Genomic DNA, 15,732 nt, shown 5'->3' with positions numbered 1-15,732 from the left:
GCTGCTTAAAAATGCTCACAAGCAAGTGTACAGCGTGTTTCTGAGCATTTCTTCAACTCAATTTCTTTATTTTTTCTGCTTTTGCTTTTTAAGAAACCAATTCAGTTGGACTCACACCTGAGTTACGCTTTCAGCCGTGTACCTGAAACGTACCACTTCTCCTTGTTTGCTCTCAAGTCATCAGAGTTAAAGCAAAACGACAAATCCAGGGTACCTTTCAGTAAACAAGTAAAACCTGCCTGCTCCAATATTCTCACAGCTTCCAGTGCTCAGAAGTGAAGGCTTCGTGTTAGAATTTGAGACCTTCTAAAAGTGTGGGAGGAGGCAGCGTGCCCTGTCCTTCTCCACCTTCTCTCCAACAAGTCTCAGCACTGCAGCAAGCATGGCTTAGTTCCCCAGCGGGTGACCGGTGGCTGCTGCCCGGCATTCTTGATGTGAAGCCTGCTGTGACAGATTTCTTCCTGCATGCGACTACATTTCCAAAACTGTGCTGCTAAGCAACTCTGAGAGCCCAGGGTTTTGCTCTAATGTAGTGTCAGTGAGTAACAGTCTTGTATGATTTCCTCCAGCTCTGCTGACTGCAGGCAGGAGCATTAGCAATACAAGAAACACGATAATTACAGTGCTGGGGACCTTGGAAGCAGGTCTGGGCTCTGACCCGAGCCGGCTGTGTTGGCTGCAGCAGCTCCACACCACTGTTTGGTCCTGGGCAAAGCAGAGATATGTTTGTTGCAAAGACAGTTTGCACTCCTGCTTTTGCAAGATGCTCATTCTTCAGTGTGATGCGTATTAATAAAATTGGACCCAGCAGCCCCTTTTATTTTTAGCAGTATTGGCTCTTGAGCAGCCACTTCTCATTTTTAAAATGGCAATCTCAAAAGCTGTTACAAATCGAATGTCTGAATGGCAGTCAGTCAGTTTCTACTAAAACCACCTGGGATGCTGCAGACAAATGGGAGTTAGGTGTTGGGAAACTCAGTGTCTTGTTTTTGTTGAATGTTTATGTTGCAGTGCAACCTTGAGGCTGGCCAGCTGGCTGTGTCTGAGCGCTCCTGTGCTGTCCCAGCATTCGGCACCAGTTGGGATGGGATGATTCTGGCTCTGATTCCTGCAAGTCATGGAGGGCCTGGCTTTCAGCAGCACACTATTTGATGTACTCAGAACCTGTCTAATTCTCCTGAGATTGTTCCAGCCTGCTGGATGGTATTGGATGTCGCTGGGGAGGCTTACACACGTCACTGGTACTATAAATGAATTCACTGTAGTCTCCTCCCCGTGCTGCCTCTGCAATTAAAATAGCAGTGGAGAACCTGGTGCGTCAGTGCCCTCCAAAGCAAGCTGCAGTGCTTTTGGTCTCACCTGGTTGCAGCTGGGCATTTCCTAGCAGTGCTGAGGCCCATCCGGTTCTGAGCTGTAGTGCAGCATCGGCATTTCTTAAGGCTGTTAGAAATGAAGGAACACCCACTGGACATTTGAGATTGCTAAAATCTTCACAACAGATGCAGTCTTCTGGCTGCACCTCAAGCAGCCTTTGGCTGCAGAGCTGAAGACTGATGCCTTTCTGCTGAGCCCTGCTGGTGCCAGGCAGCTCTGCTTCCCAGCATTGGCCTTCCCTCCTGCTCCTGCTGGCTCTGTCTCCAGGCAACCTGCCCTCCTGCAGGATCCCCAACCCGTGACGTCCCTGCTGCTCTCCCCCTCCCACCTCTCCTCCTCAGCTTTTTCCATTGCTGCTGAGGTGCAGAGCTGAATGTGTGCAACTGCTTTTTGTTTCCCTCCTACGTGCAGTTGATGTGCGCTTCTCTCCATGTGTGGGAAACGCAGCAGATAAAAGATGAGAACATCCTGTGTTGTCATCTGATTTTCCCAGGCCTTTCCTCCCTTCTCCTTGATTTAAGCGAGGTTAGTGCTGTGTCCTGACAGCCAGTGCTGCACGGACGTGGCCCAGCCTTGCTTATCTGGACTGAGACAGAAGTTTAACTGTTTTCATTCCTTTATGGAGGAGTGCTGAAAGAACTGAATGTATTGCCCTGAAATAAAAGGATGACCCCTATGGAGAGGGGACCAAGATGGGCAAGCTTCCTCCCAGAGCTGGGTTCAGTTCTCAGCTTCTCTCCATGCAGACATAGGCCTCCCTGAGTTGCTGCATTGCTGTTGCTGGCTGCAGCAATAGCACTCAAACACTGTTTGCAGAGCAGCTCGTGCTTACTCAACCAGGATCTGCTTTTTCACCTTGCATGTGATGAGTTAACCAGCTTAGATAGATTGAAATGTGCCACCATTAGGTTTTGCGCTAGCTAAACCAAGCTCATTCAAATACTGGTTTTAATTAACAAGTGCAATCTTTGTGCATTAAGTGGTGTGATTGCTTTTAATTTGCATAGAACCCACAGAAGTAGCTCTGCAGATTGTCAGCAGATCACAGGCTGAACCAGGGCAGGATGCATGTCTGAATACTCCTTCCTTTTGCTCCAGCAAACCCACATTGTACTTGGCTGCCTCAGTAGATCCCGCTGTAATTAATGGAGGGCCACTGCTAATGTTATGAGCAAAAGCTGCTTTCCCATTAATCATCTGTCTGATGTGTTTTGCACCTGCAGCATGGGTTAGATTTGACCAGATAGTGGCCTAATTTGCAACTTAATCTCTGTGAACTGATTAAAGTATGCTCTGGTTGGGGAGATCTCAATTTCTACAGTGGAAGGCTTCTCATTAGGTGAGCTGTGATGAGGCAGAAATGAGCTGTAAGGAAGGCAAGGAAGAGCTGGCCTGGGGACAGCAGGGGTGGGCAGAGCACCTTCGTTAGCTCCTGCTGACCTTTGCTGCCTCGGGCTTAGGCTTACATGGTGTTGGTCCGTAGGTATCTGCCTTTGTAGCTGGGCTGTGAAGTTCAGCTAAATCACGTTGGCATTCAGGTTTTCAGACCTACCTACCTATGCAACGTGGTGTAATAATCCTCTGAAATGTGGAAGCTGGCTGGTGCAGTTCTTGCTCTTCCCAAGCCTTGCATCTTCCATTTGAGGTGATGTTTTCTGGTGCATCTGTGTCGCAAACTGAAGCATTTCCAGCTACAGAACTTCTGACTTGCTAGAAGAGTTTCTTCACGTACTGAAATGGTTCATTCATCTAATTAGCATCTCCAGTTATGTTTTCCTTGTCTCTCTCTGGGATCTTACCATTCATCGTGCTGCTCCACAGGCCTGGATGCAGTTGGTATGAGCTGCTCAGCAGGCAGTGAAGGTAACTTGGAGTCTGTTTCCTGCTGTTACCCAAAGTGATGAAGTAATTAAGAACAGCTCTTCAGAACTGCGCTGTTGCTGATCTATGATGCAAGGAAACAGTGACAAGTGAAGGAGAATACAATTACTGGAAGCCAGCTCTAGCAAGGCAATCAACCTGGCTTGTTCCTTGCAGAGCATTATTTCTAACTTAGTGGGACTGCAGGAGCATACCTGTCATCTCTTTTATTTTTCAGGACAGGGAGAAAAAGAAAAGTAAGGATTTGCATTTGGGATTAAGTCACTGTTTGGCACTGAGGTTCATGCTGTGAAGCAGCGCGTTCAGATGTGCAACTGCTGTATGCATTCGATAGCTTCTTTTTGAAAAGAGAAGCTGCAGCTGCTGGCATAAAGTCAGTGATAAGCTGGGCAGGGAGGAATTGGTGCTCGGGCCATCAGTGTGGTAAAGGCTGGGCTCCTAGAGGGTGTTGTGGATGAGTTTCCTCTAGCTGTGATAATTCAAACAGTGTGTAGGCTGCTGTGTGTCACTGAAATGATGAGGTTTCTGTAACGGGGGTTAGCTGATACACTGGGCTGTGGATGTGAGCGTTGTTTTTCTGCCTCTGTCATTGAAATTCCAGTCCTGTTCCCCTGGGGATGAAGAAAGGTCATAGCAGAGTACAGCATACACACAAGTGGAGTATTAACACTGCAGCAGACCAAGAGGATTTGGGCATATTGACTTTTCTCCAAACACCATCAGTGTATTCTTCACCTTGTGCAAGGTACAAGTCACTGCATTGATTCTGAAGAGGGATGTGGACGAGGTGATAACTTCCTTCCTGAGCAAATGCAGCTTTGCTAGACGCATTTTGGTCCACAGTTTCCTGCTTTCAGTCGTTGCCAATGTTTGCATTTATGCCACCTCCAAAAGTCTCCGGTTTTGCTGCAGAATGGCCTAGTTTTATCTGCAGCATCACTTCTGGTTAGGTTCATCCTGATGGTTACTTAATTCTGAGGTGTAGGTAGCTCTCCTGGCCACTAGCTTGTCAAGGGAGGTTTTTCTGGTTTGGTGACAAGCATGCTGTTGTCTAGCCATGTAGGATGCTGAAGTGAGTTGGCTTTGTTCTGACCTCTGCATGTCCTTCTCTAAGCAGTGCTTGCCTCCAGTTCCTCACCCATCACACTTTTTTTTTTCTTTTTTACACTTTTTCTGCCTCTTTTTTTGCACTTAATCTGGCCTTTTGCAGCTTCTTATTGGCTAGTCCCCCAGACCAGTGTGGATGCCCACTTTGCATTGGTTGCGTTGTGCTGTGGGTGATGGAGGAGCCGAGCTCTGTGGACACGTTCATCTATAGCAGAATACATCTGTGAATGCTCATGGAGGGTTTCCAGGAGGATTTTGAAGCAGAGGGACTTCTCTGAACAACTCTGTTTTTCCTAAACATGCTTTATTTTTTTTTCCAGCGCAGTCAATTTGTCAGTGCCATCTGTTGGCTCCTGTTACGTTGAGGAGATCGATTGCTGACTTAAGCTAACACTTACTGGCACTATTATTTTGTAACTGGTTAGATCCATCACATGCTCACAGTCTGAAAGGTGCGTGGTTTTCTTCTGATTTTTAACTTATGCCACTATAGAAACGACTGAGCTGAAATAATGAAAGTGGTTTCTTTGTGGAATAGTCATCCAAGCAGGAGACTTTAATCAGTTATAACTAGATAGAAGTTGCTGAGAGGTAAGAAGTGCTGGGTGTTAGCCCAGGACAGTGTCTTTAGCTGTTTCTTCGCTTGGTACCTGAAAGAAGGAGGAATTATCTCTTCTTATGGCTTCTTTCCACTGAAGGCAGGCTAGTATTTCCTATCTTTTTTCTTCTCTCTTTGACCTTCTGAGAAGTTTGATGTTCATTCTCAGTGGTGCTTGGTCTCCTCGGCTGGCTGTGTGTGACTGCTTTGCAGGGCTCTGGTCGAGCACTTTGATCAGCAGGCTGCTGGGCGCAGGCCTGGCTCTTCCCAGTGAGGCCGAGGGAAGATCAGCCAGCTTAGGGAGGGCAGCCAGGACTGGTTGCCATTCCAGTGCCTGTCCTGCAGGCTGCCAGCGTGAGCCCAACTGTAGGCAGAGTGGTTGCTCCCTTCCGTGCATGTGCAGTGCTGTGAGCTGCTCCTCATGGCTTAACTTCAGAGCAAGGCGGAATTTACAGGCAGGCCCATTCTGGTACATGCCAAATTCTTTTTGAGTTTGAGATGTAAGAAAAAGTGGGGACACAGAGGCATTCAGCACCCAGGTGCCTCCTGCTCCATCTGCCCCTGCTAGCAGGGATTTGTTCTCCTTGTTGGCAGGGCAGCAGTGATTCAAGGAAGTGTGCATGAACATGAGCCACATTAGCTGATAAACAGGATGTCTGGGTAAGTTTGAATTCCTACAAGTGGGTATTATTTTCTGCACCAAGACTTCTGCTCTGGCCCTTGGCACAATCCTTTAGCTCTCTTCCCAACCCAGGGATTGTGGTGGGCTAACCAGATGATGGGCACTCTGACTGGATCAGTCACCAAGCTTCTGGGCTGCCTGGGGCTTTGGGCGTAATGAAGTCAGCTCAGGGCTCAGGCTGGGAGGCTTTTTCACTTGGAGTTTTGCTAGTTTTCAGATCTCTCTGAGACTGACATGTTTATTTTGTACACACGGCTGCTTTTAAAACCCACTTCCTTACTGCAGTCTCCTATTAAGAGCAGGTTGGCTGGCCCCCACCACACACAGCTTCAGAATCGGGAGAACACGGAGCAGTGTTCAGCTGGAGCACAGCAGGCAAGGAGAAGCGTGGAGATGCCATGGCCAAACCTTCTGTCCCAGAGGCGCAGCCTCACAATCATCAGCTTGAAAGCCTCACCTTTTCTTTATGGATTGTTGTTTTTAGGAACTTACCTTTTCTTCCAAGTAACAATTTGTCCCTCGAACTCCTGGAGTGTTAGTTGGCTCTGAGAAGGAAGAAAATGAAATGTTTAGAAGTGGAGGGAACATTTTGTTAATTGGTAGCAGCATGCATGCCCCAGAGCTGGCATGTATCCTGCTGCCCATAAGCTTCATTAACTTTTGATAAAAGAACAGTTAATTTTTCAGACTACTTTTTAAAGAGCATTTCATTGTTTAAGAAATTAGATTATGGTTTTCTTCCACTTTTAATCGTAGCTTAACTTGTGCTTTATTTAATGATGTTTAGCCTCGCTCTTTCCTCTCTGTATTTTTATGTGGAATTTGTAGGGATGAGGGAGTGCCCTTAATTGGGTTGAGTCTCGGTGCTTCAAGAGATTTGTTCCTTTTGCAGAGCCATAGCGCCATAAATGTCAGCGTTCCCCTTGACTGGAGCAGGAAACCCATCTGCCAGCGCTTCTCCCTTGGTTCTGAGTGGTGAGAGGTGTGCTTGTGGCTGCGGCAGCTGTGGGCACTGTCAGGGCCCTGCCTTCAGCCCTGCATCCCACGGCAGGCTCATCCCCAGCAGCCAGCCTGCCGTGCGTCACTGACACGGATCTGCTTGTTGCTGAAGCTGCCAACGAGGGCGGTGATTGATGGGAATTGTCTTGTGAGTGATGGGAACATTTGTCTGGGTCTTAGCTGGTAGCAGTGACGCCTGGCAGAGGGGAGGAGAGGGGTGAAGCAGCCACCTGGCTCCTTCGGACACTGCTTGGCATGAGCAATGGGCTGTCGTTCTCCTCGAGGTGCATTGCAGCCCTCTGCCAAGCCCAGAGCACTGACCCCAGCAGCATTTCTCCCATCCCAGTGGGACAGTGACCCCACTGAGTGTGCTGTGCTAATGGACGTGGAGGGTGCTGGTGCCTGCCGTGATCCATCTGCTCCTAAACAGTGCCATTAGAAGACTGGTAAGAAAGCATTAGCAAAAGGATCAGGAATCCTAGAATCACTGAATGGCCTGGGTTGCAAAGGAGCACAGCGCTCATCCAGTCCCAACCCCTGCTGTGTGCAGGGCAGCCAACCAGCAGCCCAGGCTGCCCAGAGCCACATCCAGCCTGGCCTTGAATGCCTGCAGGGATGGGGCATCCACAGCCTCCTTGGGCAACCTGTTCCAGTGCCTCACCACCCCCTGGGTGAAAAACTTCCTCCTGATATCCAACCTAAACCTCCCCTGTCTCAGTTTAAAACCATTCCCCTTGTCCTATCACCACCCACCCTTGTAAACAGCCATTCCCCCTCCTGTTTATATGCTCCCTTCAAGTACTGGAAGGAATCCCAAGCCATGTTTTATGGAGAAAATAGTTACACACCTGCTTGGGCACTATTATTATGCAGCTCCTAAGAAGTGCCTGTGCTGTGTAAGGGCGCAGGACTTGTGGCCCTGATTCCAGGGCTGGATAACCTGCAGGGTCGGTTGGAGCGTGGGCAGGTGTTTACATCCAGGTGAGTGATTGAACCTCATCCTTTGTGCACTGCTGATCTTCTGATGGAGTCATCTTAGGATTTCAACAAAAAGGAGGGCTCACATCAGCCAAGTCATCTTTCGAGGGAGGGAGGATAATAGCCAGCTGGGAAATGCAGGAGAGGAGAAACCAACTCAGACTGTTTTGTTTTGTTTAAGCACTCCTTCACTCTGGAAAAAAGGCGTCCAAGCATCTGACACAAACTCCACACAGTTCTTCCACCAGCCCCCAGCCCTGGCACTCCCTGCACAGTCCCTCTGCAAGGAGCACCGAGGGGATTTCCTACTTCCACCCGCGCCTGGTGAGGAAGCCTTGAATTTCCTGAAACTGGAGCACGAGGTGCTTTCCCCAGGCTTTTCCAGGAGACTTTTACCTTTTATGTTATCTCTGTCGCTGGAGGCATTTAAATTCAATGAATACGTTTGGAAGAAAATCCTTCAGAAGTGCCAGGCCTCTCTTTCTCACCTTAGAGGACAGACCCAGGTTTACTCAAGGGCTACGCATCTGATGGGGAAGTAGCAGGTCTCTAAGATGGCAGTGCCTTCGTGTTCCTCCCTACACAGGTGTATGTGATGGCAGCACTGCCCTGCGCTATCAGAGAGGGGCAAGGAGATTCCATTCTGTTCCACTTGGGCTCACTGTCCAAGTTACATCCCTTCGCATGCTCTGCCTACCTTGAACTTGGCCACAAGTGTCAGCTCAGCTCAGATAATTAAGCTGGGAAATGAGATTTCCTTTGAGCAAATATACAGCTGTGAAATAAGTAAGGAGCTTAGGAGTGCTCCAGACCTGTGGATTCTCATTTAAATATTTGTGCCTGGAAATGACTCATGTCTCTGGGTAGACATCTTGCCTTCACTCTTGCAGGAAGCTTCTCACCGATTTTTTTTTTAAACATCATTGGTTTAAGCTTTACAAAAGCTTGTTCATAAGAAGCAAGTCCTTGGGCAGAGGCATGCGAGCATTCCCAAACCTCTTCTGACTGTCTGAAGTTTTCCAGTCGACCCCTGAGCGCTGTCCTTGGAGCCTGGCGGCGTGCACCTCCAGCAGCACAGCTCACAGCTGCACACTGCTGCATGTCTGCTGGGCCATGGAGGATGCTGCCAGCCCGGGACGCGGCAGCAACTCGTCACCCTGTTAATCACCACCCGTTAGTGCCTGGCAGCGGCGTGCAGGGGCTGCTTGTGCTGCTTCACCTTGTGCCTTGGCTCCAGCCCTGCTGCTGCCAGCTACTCCTGATGCCGAGTGCCAGCCCTGGCTGCTTTACAGCTTCTGTTCTTGCTGTAGTAAGCACGCTCGGTGACTTGGACGTCTGGAATGATTCCTCTGCTCTAAGTGCTTCAAATGAAAGAAAAAAAGCCAGCAGCTTGTTGTACATAGTGCCTCTTCAGGGTTTTGCTCACGTGCAGGGCGGCTATTCTTCAGGCACAGATTTTCTCATCAAATACATAGCTGAATTTTCATTTGCTTCAGATCATTCCTTTAAAGATCTTCAAGATAGTATTGTTTCTCCCTTCCCTCCACCAAATATGCCATGCCTCTTGGAGCATCGTTTGGCACCATTCTTGGGGTTTGGTACCGGAGGAGGAATGCCACCAGAACCCAGACCAACTTGCTGCTGGCCATGTCTGCTTTCCTCACTGGGGCTGGCAGGGAGCCCTGCAGAGTGCTCCTAAGCCCCACAGAGCTCCCATGCCCGATCTGCAGCCACAGGGCCCTGTGCTTGGCCCCGTGCACTCGGGCTTCCCCTGCTGCCAACACCTGTGCTGGGTGTGAAGGTCAGGGCTATTAGTTTGGAGCTTGGATGCGGTCCAGTCACACGTGGTGCAGTTTCTGCAGGCTGATTCGGTGTTAAGGCCTGCCTTCCACCCGCAATATCTTGTTTGAGGGAGAAAATGGGACTTCTGTAAGCTTTTAATCATGACTGACTTCAAAGGTAATTGATTTTTCGAGATAACCATAGAGTTGTTTGAGTTGGAAGGGACCTATGAAGGCCACCTAGTCCACCTTCCCTGCAATGAGTAGAGACATCTACAGCTAGATCAGATTGCTGTATGTATTGCAAAGGACTGGACAGAGGAAGAAGTGGTGATTTCAGGAGTACTGCTTGAATTTACCGTGCTGAGGAGTGCCAAACCCCAGCCTGCTGGGGCAGTGATGACACAGTTCCTGTGGCAGACGGTGTGCAGGTGGTGGTCCTGTTGAGGAGGGCCAATAGCCCAAACCATTCTCTTTTAAAATGTTCGTCCTTTATGGTAGTGCCTTTGAAAAACCTCTCATCCTTGGGGCAAGTGTCTGGTTGCAAGGCAAATAATGCTTTCCTGGTATCTCAGACCGTCTTGTTTCTATAGGTGTTGTTTCTGTGCTGCCACAACTGCGAGTCGGTTGGACGCCTTCGCTCCCTGCAGCACGAATGTTGTGCTGTGTGCTAATGCCTGCAGGACCAGGACGTGGTGGTGGTGCCTGCTGGTGGAATAAAGGCAGAAAGAGCCTGCAGCTGGCCTCTGTGCAAAGCACTCGTCCCATCCCTCGTGAATGCTGGAGTCTGCTGCAAGCTTGCATTTACATAACTGGGCTTCGAGCTCCTGTGTCACATCTTTCTGATTCTGCATCATCAGCACTTGTGCCCGCAGTGCTGCTTTCAATGCCCTTCCCCTGATCTTTATGTGATTCTGCAGTCTTCTTGCAACAAAAGTCCTGCAAATCACACGCCAGGAAAGCAACCAGGAGAACTCGTGTAAAAGTGGCTCTTTTCTCAGGGAAAGTGCTGTCTCTAAGCAGAACAACTTGCTGGTGGATGTTAATTCAACACACAAATCTTGAGCTGAACTAACATATAATGTAGCTTCTGTCTTGCACTGAGGTTTGTTGGCGGCTGAAGTTTGGTTTGCAAGCAGCAGTGCAACTGTAGTGTCTGCAGCTCACAGGGTGTGCAAGGCTTGTTAGCAGCCTGGTGTCCCCTCACTGCTAACATGCGTCCATTCCACTGCAGCCATGGTGTGGGTAATGCCAGAGCCCACTGCCCTGCTGCCTTTCCCTTTCCTTCATTGCCCCCATCTCTGTGTTTAGAGCCCCTGGAGCTTACTGCAGGTGAGGCTGTGCAGAGCTCCCAGGCTCTCCGAGGCATGTGCTACAAAGTGTTTAGTACGGCGTAGTCTTACGTGCAGTATTTGTTTTTAATGTTCTTCCACGTGTATGATTGGGTAATTAATCTCTTCTTTAACTTTTCCCCTTCTGCTAGGTTGCTATAAAGATAATTGATAAGACACAGCTGGATGAAGAGAATCTGAAGAAGATATTTAGAGAAGTTCAGATCATGAAGATGCTCTGCCATCCACATATCATCAGGTTATATCAGGTAGGAACACTCTGCAGTGAGCTTTCCCTCCCTCTTCACTACAGCTTTACATCGTACAGTGTTCTGTAGGTTTGTCCCTCTTTCTCCTAGGTGAAGTACTGGGACAGTCTTCATGTTTTCAAGGTCTCAAAGTACTTCAGTGAGAAGGGGACAGGCAAAAAGTGTGGCTAACCCTTCTCCTTTCTGGGAGATCACACTTCCGCTGGGGGCTGGCCCTTTGCCATTACTTTATGGCTATTGTCTGCTTTTCAGCTTCCCAGTTGAAGCCGGATGTGGGCTACCCTTCTCAGCTGAAGGGAGAGAGTAATTCTCATCCTTTGGCAGGACTGAGAGCATGTTGCTCTCCTCTCCCTCTGTGCACAGTTCCCCGGTGGTTTGTGGACTTGCTGATCTGTTCTGTGCTTTCTTGGAAGGTGATCAATAGCAGTGGCACACCTGCTTTTGTCCCATGTTTGCAGACTTTTTGCTTCTTTGGCGTTTTTACTCTGCAAACAGAATGGCCAGAGACAAAACCCACGTATTCAGCACGGTCAAACAGAACAGCAGGGAAGTTGCAGCAGGCCAGAAGTGAGCAGAGTGACGGGAGGAAGGAAGTAAGAGGGACCAACACCTTGGTGAAATGCTCAGTGCTATTCTGGAAACTGATGGATTGCTGAAATATCCCCTCTCTGAATCTTTCTGATTCAAGACCTCACACAATTATTTACAGCCAAAGAGTGTTTGAGAGCTCTGTTCAAATTCTCTTCTGTTGCCTGCAATCTGATTTCTGGGAAGCTGTAGGGAAATGGCTCCTTATCAGTCCCCAGAGCTGACTGCTGCCTGCCAGGCTCGTGCAGGACCACCTGCCATCTGCTCACAGCCACAGCCTGAATTGAAAAGGGAGGGAGCTTCCATGCAGCTCTGGCTGGGAAGTCAGCTCCTCTTTGGGGAAGCACACACGTTGTCCAGGGCCCTTTATCTTGGGAAAGTATTACAGTGCAAGAGGCTAATTAAGTTGAGTAACCTGCTGTTTGTGGCTTCTCCTCTCTGATGGCAAGCAATGACGTGTGGAAACTTGAAATTCTGGGGAAATAGGGGTTATTTCCTTGTCATGGGATGCTCGTGTATCATTCTAAGGGAGAAGTTAAATCCTCAGTGATGGTTTTGCCATTTCTTAGAATCAAACCCTTGTCCGTTCGAGACCAGTCTACTTCTGATCTGTGCCTGGTGGATGGAAGCCATTATTTGGACTCCAAAGAGTTAAAATGAGTAGAAGCGAGAGAGGTTAATGTTTAGCTTTTTTTGCCAAATAGCCAAAATTGAGGGGCCTTCAGCAAACACTGCAGAATTATGGCACTTTAAGATACTTAGGGAATGTCTCTTTGTAGATTGATTATTTCGTGCTTTTTTCTTGCCCCAGAATCCTAAATAAAAGTTACTAAAACCTGGATTTGGGAATTCACAGCCTTTCATTGTTATTTTATCAGGAATCTGAGTTTAAAACCATGTTTTGTTGAAAGTGTAGGACTTAGAAGGTAAAAAAAGGGGAGAGAGGGGCTATAATAATAATAGTCATAAAGATTTTGTTGCTCTGGAAACAAAAATATGCAATATTAAAGAAAGAAACAAAAACCACCCTGTTTTCTGGGCACGTGTTATACAAGGAATGCACATTTTCTATTGTGCTTCTTTTTGCATGAGCAGTCTCCTTTATCTGTGGCTTTTTTGTCCTTATGTCCAGGTTATGGAGACAGAGAGGATGATTTATCTAGTGACAGAGTATGCTAGCGGAGGGGAAATATTTGGTAAGTACATTTATTGCATTCTTTAATCAGATAATGCACTCATTTAAGTACAGTAAACTGAAAATAGCTGCCATGCTCTCTTGTTTCAGTTGAGAGATGCCCTTCAGCCTGAGAACTTTCCATTGACAAAAGGGGTAAAAAAATAAATGATACCAACTTAATGGAAAAATGTCTTCCACAGCCTCTGCTGCTTCTTTGGGTTTTGTTGACAGGTGGTGCTGCTCCTCTTTTATTCTGTGGTTGAATTAAATACGTTGTAGCAGGGACCAGTTGCATAGGATGCTGAGGGCTTTGCTTCCCAGCAGGTCATCTGGAATTTGTTGACTGTAGGTCAAATGCTGGCATGTGTTAATAGCATCCAAAGACAAATAGGCTCCTGCAGTTCTGTAGTATTTCATTCTCAAAAGCATGAATATATATATATATATATATATAAAAGATACTGAATGTTATCTTAGCATACATTAGCTACGTTCATTTTAAACTCCATTACCTGCTAACAAGGTTTTGCCTGAGATTTCTTGACCGCAGAAGCTGTTCTGTGATGAAAGAACCCCTTGGTGAGACAAGAGAACCCCCAAATGATTAAAAATAGGGCAATTTTAGCTGGGAAGTGCTGATTTCTGGTGGGTACGGTCTCCTAACCATTCTTCAGGACCATTGTTAGATGGCAGCCATACTTTCTTCTCAACATGGCCCACATCCTTCACCTTCCTCCTCCTTTGCAAGGTGACAGCTGAGGGAAGAGGCAGTCGTGGCTGCAGTTTGCAGGGCACGGGTGGTGTGGTGAAACCTTGCTGTCACCCAGCTGAGTCTCCCAGTTGTTTACTCAAACATTAATCATGGTGCTGGACGCTCAGCAGCTCTGAGGGCTTGTGAAACTCATCTGATGTTGTGCAGCAAGCCATAATTGCAGCACAATCATCTGAATGTGTATCAGACGCTGCCAGTGGTTATGAGACTTCACTTGTATGCGGATCATTGCAGGAAAGTATGAATTCCTTTTGACTTTTTCTCCCTCTTCTGTTGAATTTGGCAGAGACAATTCATCCTTTTTTAAAATCCAGAACTATGTGCAAGCTCATATGCAAACTTGGAACAAATTCTCCTGGTTACAGAAATAGCCTTCTGCATGAGTTGAAGTGAAAAATCTAATTGCTTTCTGAAACGTTTTATGCTGTAGTAAATTCAGCTCATTAGAATGGCTAATTCCCATTTTACTGCCCAGCATTTTATCCTCATTCAGAGCTGGGAGCAGATAGCACTGCCAGTGATGCAGTAGCTGTAGTGTTTTTCCAACCCATGGCTGTGAGGCCGTGCTGGGCTTTTTGCATTTCCAGGTCCTGCATGAGGCCCAGCACCCTGAAGCATTAGAGCAGAGAGAGGAAAACCAAAGTCTCAGGTTTCTGTCATCAGAGTTTCCTGAGTAGCCATTAAGATTTTGCTCTAAGAGAGGAAGCAATTTACTGGGAGGAAGCAGCAGCCCATTTTGGAAATGTTGCCTTGCAGTCTTCAGCATCTCTAGCACTGAAGAATCACATCCTCGTGTTGCCCAGTCTCCCTGCAGAGTGGGCTGCCAAGGTCAGTGGGTAGGTGGGCCTGGTGAGGCATTGTGCAGCCTGAAGAGCCCTCGAGCTCAGCTCTCACTGCATGGCCAACAAATCAGAACAGCATCAGCTCGCATCCTCACAGAGTATGGCAGCGTGTGCTCCAGTGTCAAGGGTACGTGGGAGAAAAATGCCTGTTTCCATTGGATTATCTGCCACCTCCTGGGCATGGGATATGTCCCCTGTATTGAACATGTGTGTTCTTTGTCCTTCATCTCATTCTTCTCTCTTAATGTCTGTGAAATGGCCTTGATTTTCTGTGCGTTGAGCGCTCAAAGTAAAGGTGAGTGCCTCATAGATCTGAGTTACGTCATTGCAGCGCTGTGAGCTTCAGGTTCATTTGAAGCAAATCTAAGTTGTTTCCCTTTGATGCTTTACAAGACCACTGGGCCTTACAGCTGCTAATGTTCCACAGGCAGTAACACAGGGTGGAACTTTCAGCTGAACGAGTGGCAGTTTTGTCCCAGCGGCTGCTGTGTGAGCACAGCAGTCAGTGCTGGATGCTTGCCTCTCTTGTCCCTTGTCATTCTGAGCCCTGCAGGCTCTCCCCAGCTAGCACCTGAGAGCTTTACAGCTCCTTTATCTGAATTTCCAGTACAAGGGCTGTGGCAGGGCTGATAACTCCTCTAGCAGCCACAGTGTGCCGTGAGTGTCCTTGATTCATCTGTTACTGGAAGCATTCTGATAATTCACTTTGTTTGCACCTCACTGTGTGGGGACTGGGGAGAAGACTTGCTCCTGCTTTCACCATGGACTTAAGCAGCAACATCTAAACTGTCATTTCTGTCCCTATGTGTGATTTGCGTGCTGCTGGGTTGACGGTTTGACATCATGAACAAATGAACGTCACCATTTAAACATAGGATGCTCTTTGTCCTGGTCTCTCAAGTGTCTTTTTTTTATTTTTTCTGAGGTCAAATAGAACAGCCTGTCTGATTTTTGCTGCTTAGCACGAATGCTGTAAGGCATCCCTGGTCTCCACTGCCCAGCACAGGGCTGAGGTTGGTGGGAGTGGGCACTGCCCTGGGGAGCAGCAGGTGCTGGGGATGCACTGCCTATAGGTGAGCCCTGGCCTTGCTGCTCAGCCAGGCTGCTGCTGAGACCACAAGGTCACCAAGTGGTTTCTCACAAGCTTTGTTTTCTCTACCATAGGCTTTCACTGTTTTGTTTTGTTTTTCCAATGCAGAGACTAGCATCGGGTCCTTCAGAGAAATCTGGAGAAAAACTGGTTTGTTTTTTAAAACTGTGAAATCAAATCACGTGTTGCTTCCTCTACAGAAAACACTCGGAGGATCAACTCCGTGCACCTTTTCAGCTCCAGGAGGACACAGTAGCAGAAGC

At 47.9% G+C, this 15,732-nt stretch overlaps 1 protein-coding gene across 7 annotated transcripts in view; it reads left to right on the top strand.

The window, feature by feature from the left end:
• SIK3 (SIK family kinase 3) overlaps nucleotides 1–15,732 on the top strand; it is a 70,791-nt gene that overhangs the window by 24,661 nt on the left and 30,398 nt on the right. For 3 of the 7 annotated variants that reach the window (XM_048968169.1, XM_048968166.1, XM_048968168.1), the window contains exons 1-3: nucleotides 7,922–7,943; nucleotides 10,884–11,000; nucleotides 12,721–12,784. In XM_048968169.1, the coding sequence (XP_048824126.1) occupies nucleotides 10,959–11,000; nucleotides 12,721–12,784 (106 nt within the window). In that variant the 5' untranslated portion in view covers nucleotides 7,922–7,943; nucleotides 10,884–10,958. Of the gene's footprint in view, nucleotides 1–7,920; nucleotides 7,944–10,883; nucleotides 11,001–12,720; nucleotides 12,785–15,732 lie in introns of those variants that run through there. The other 4 variants (XM_048968167.1, XM_048968172.1, XM_048968171.1 and 1 more) reach the window with 2 other exon arrangements.

Source organism: Lagopus muta, chromosome 22 (genome assembly GCF_023343835.1).
Source record: "Lagopus muta isolate bLagMut1 chromosome 22, bLagMut1 primary, whole genome shotgun sequence".
NCBI classification, from domain to species: domain Eukaryota; kingdom Metazoa; phylum Chordata; class Aves; order Galliformes; family Phasianidae; genus Lagopus; species Lagopus muta.
Note: the sequence above shows the minus strand (reverse complement) of the source record. Positions and strands in the feature narration are given on the sequence as shown.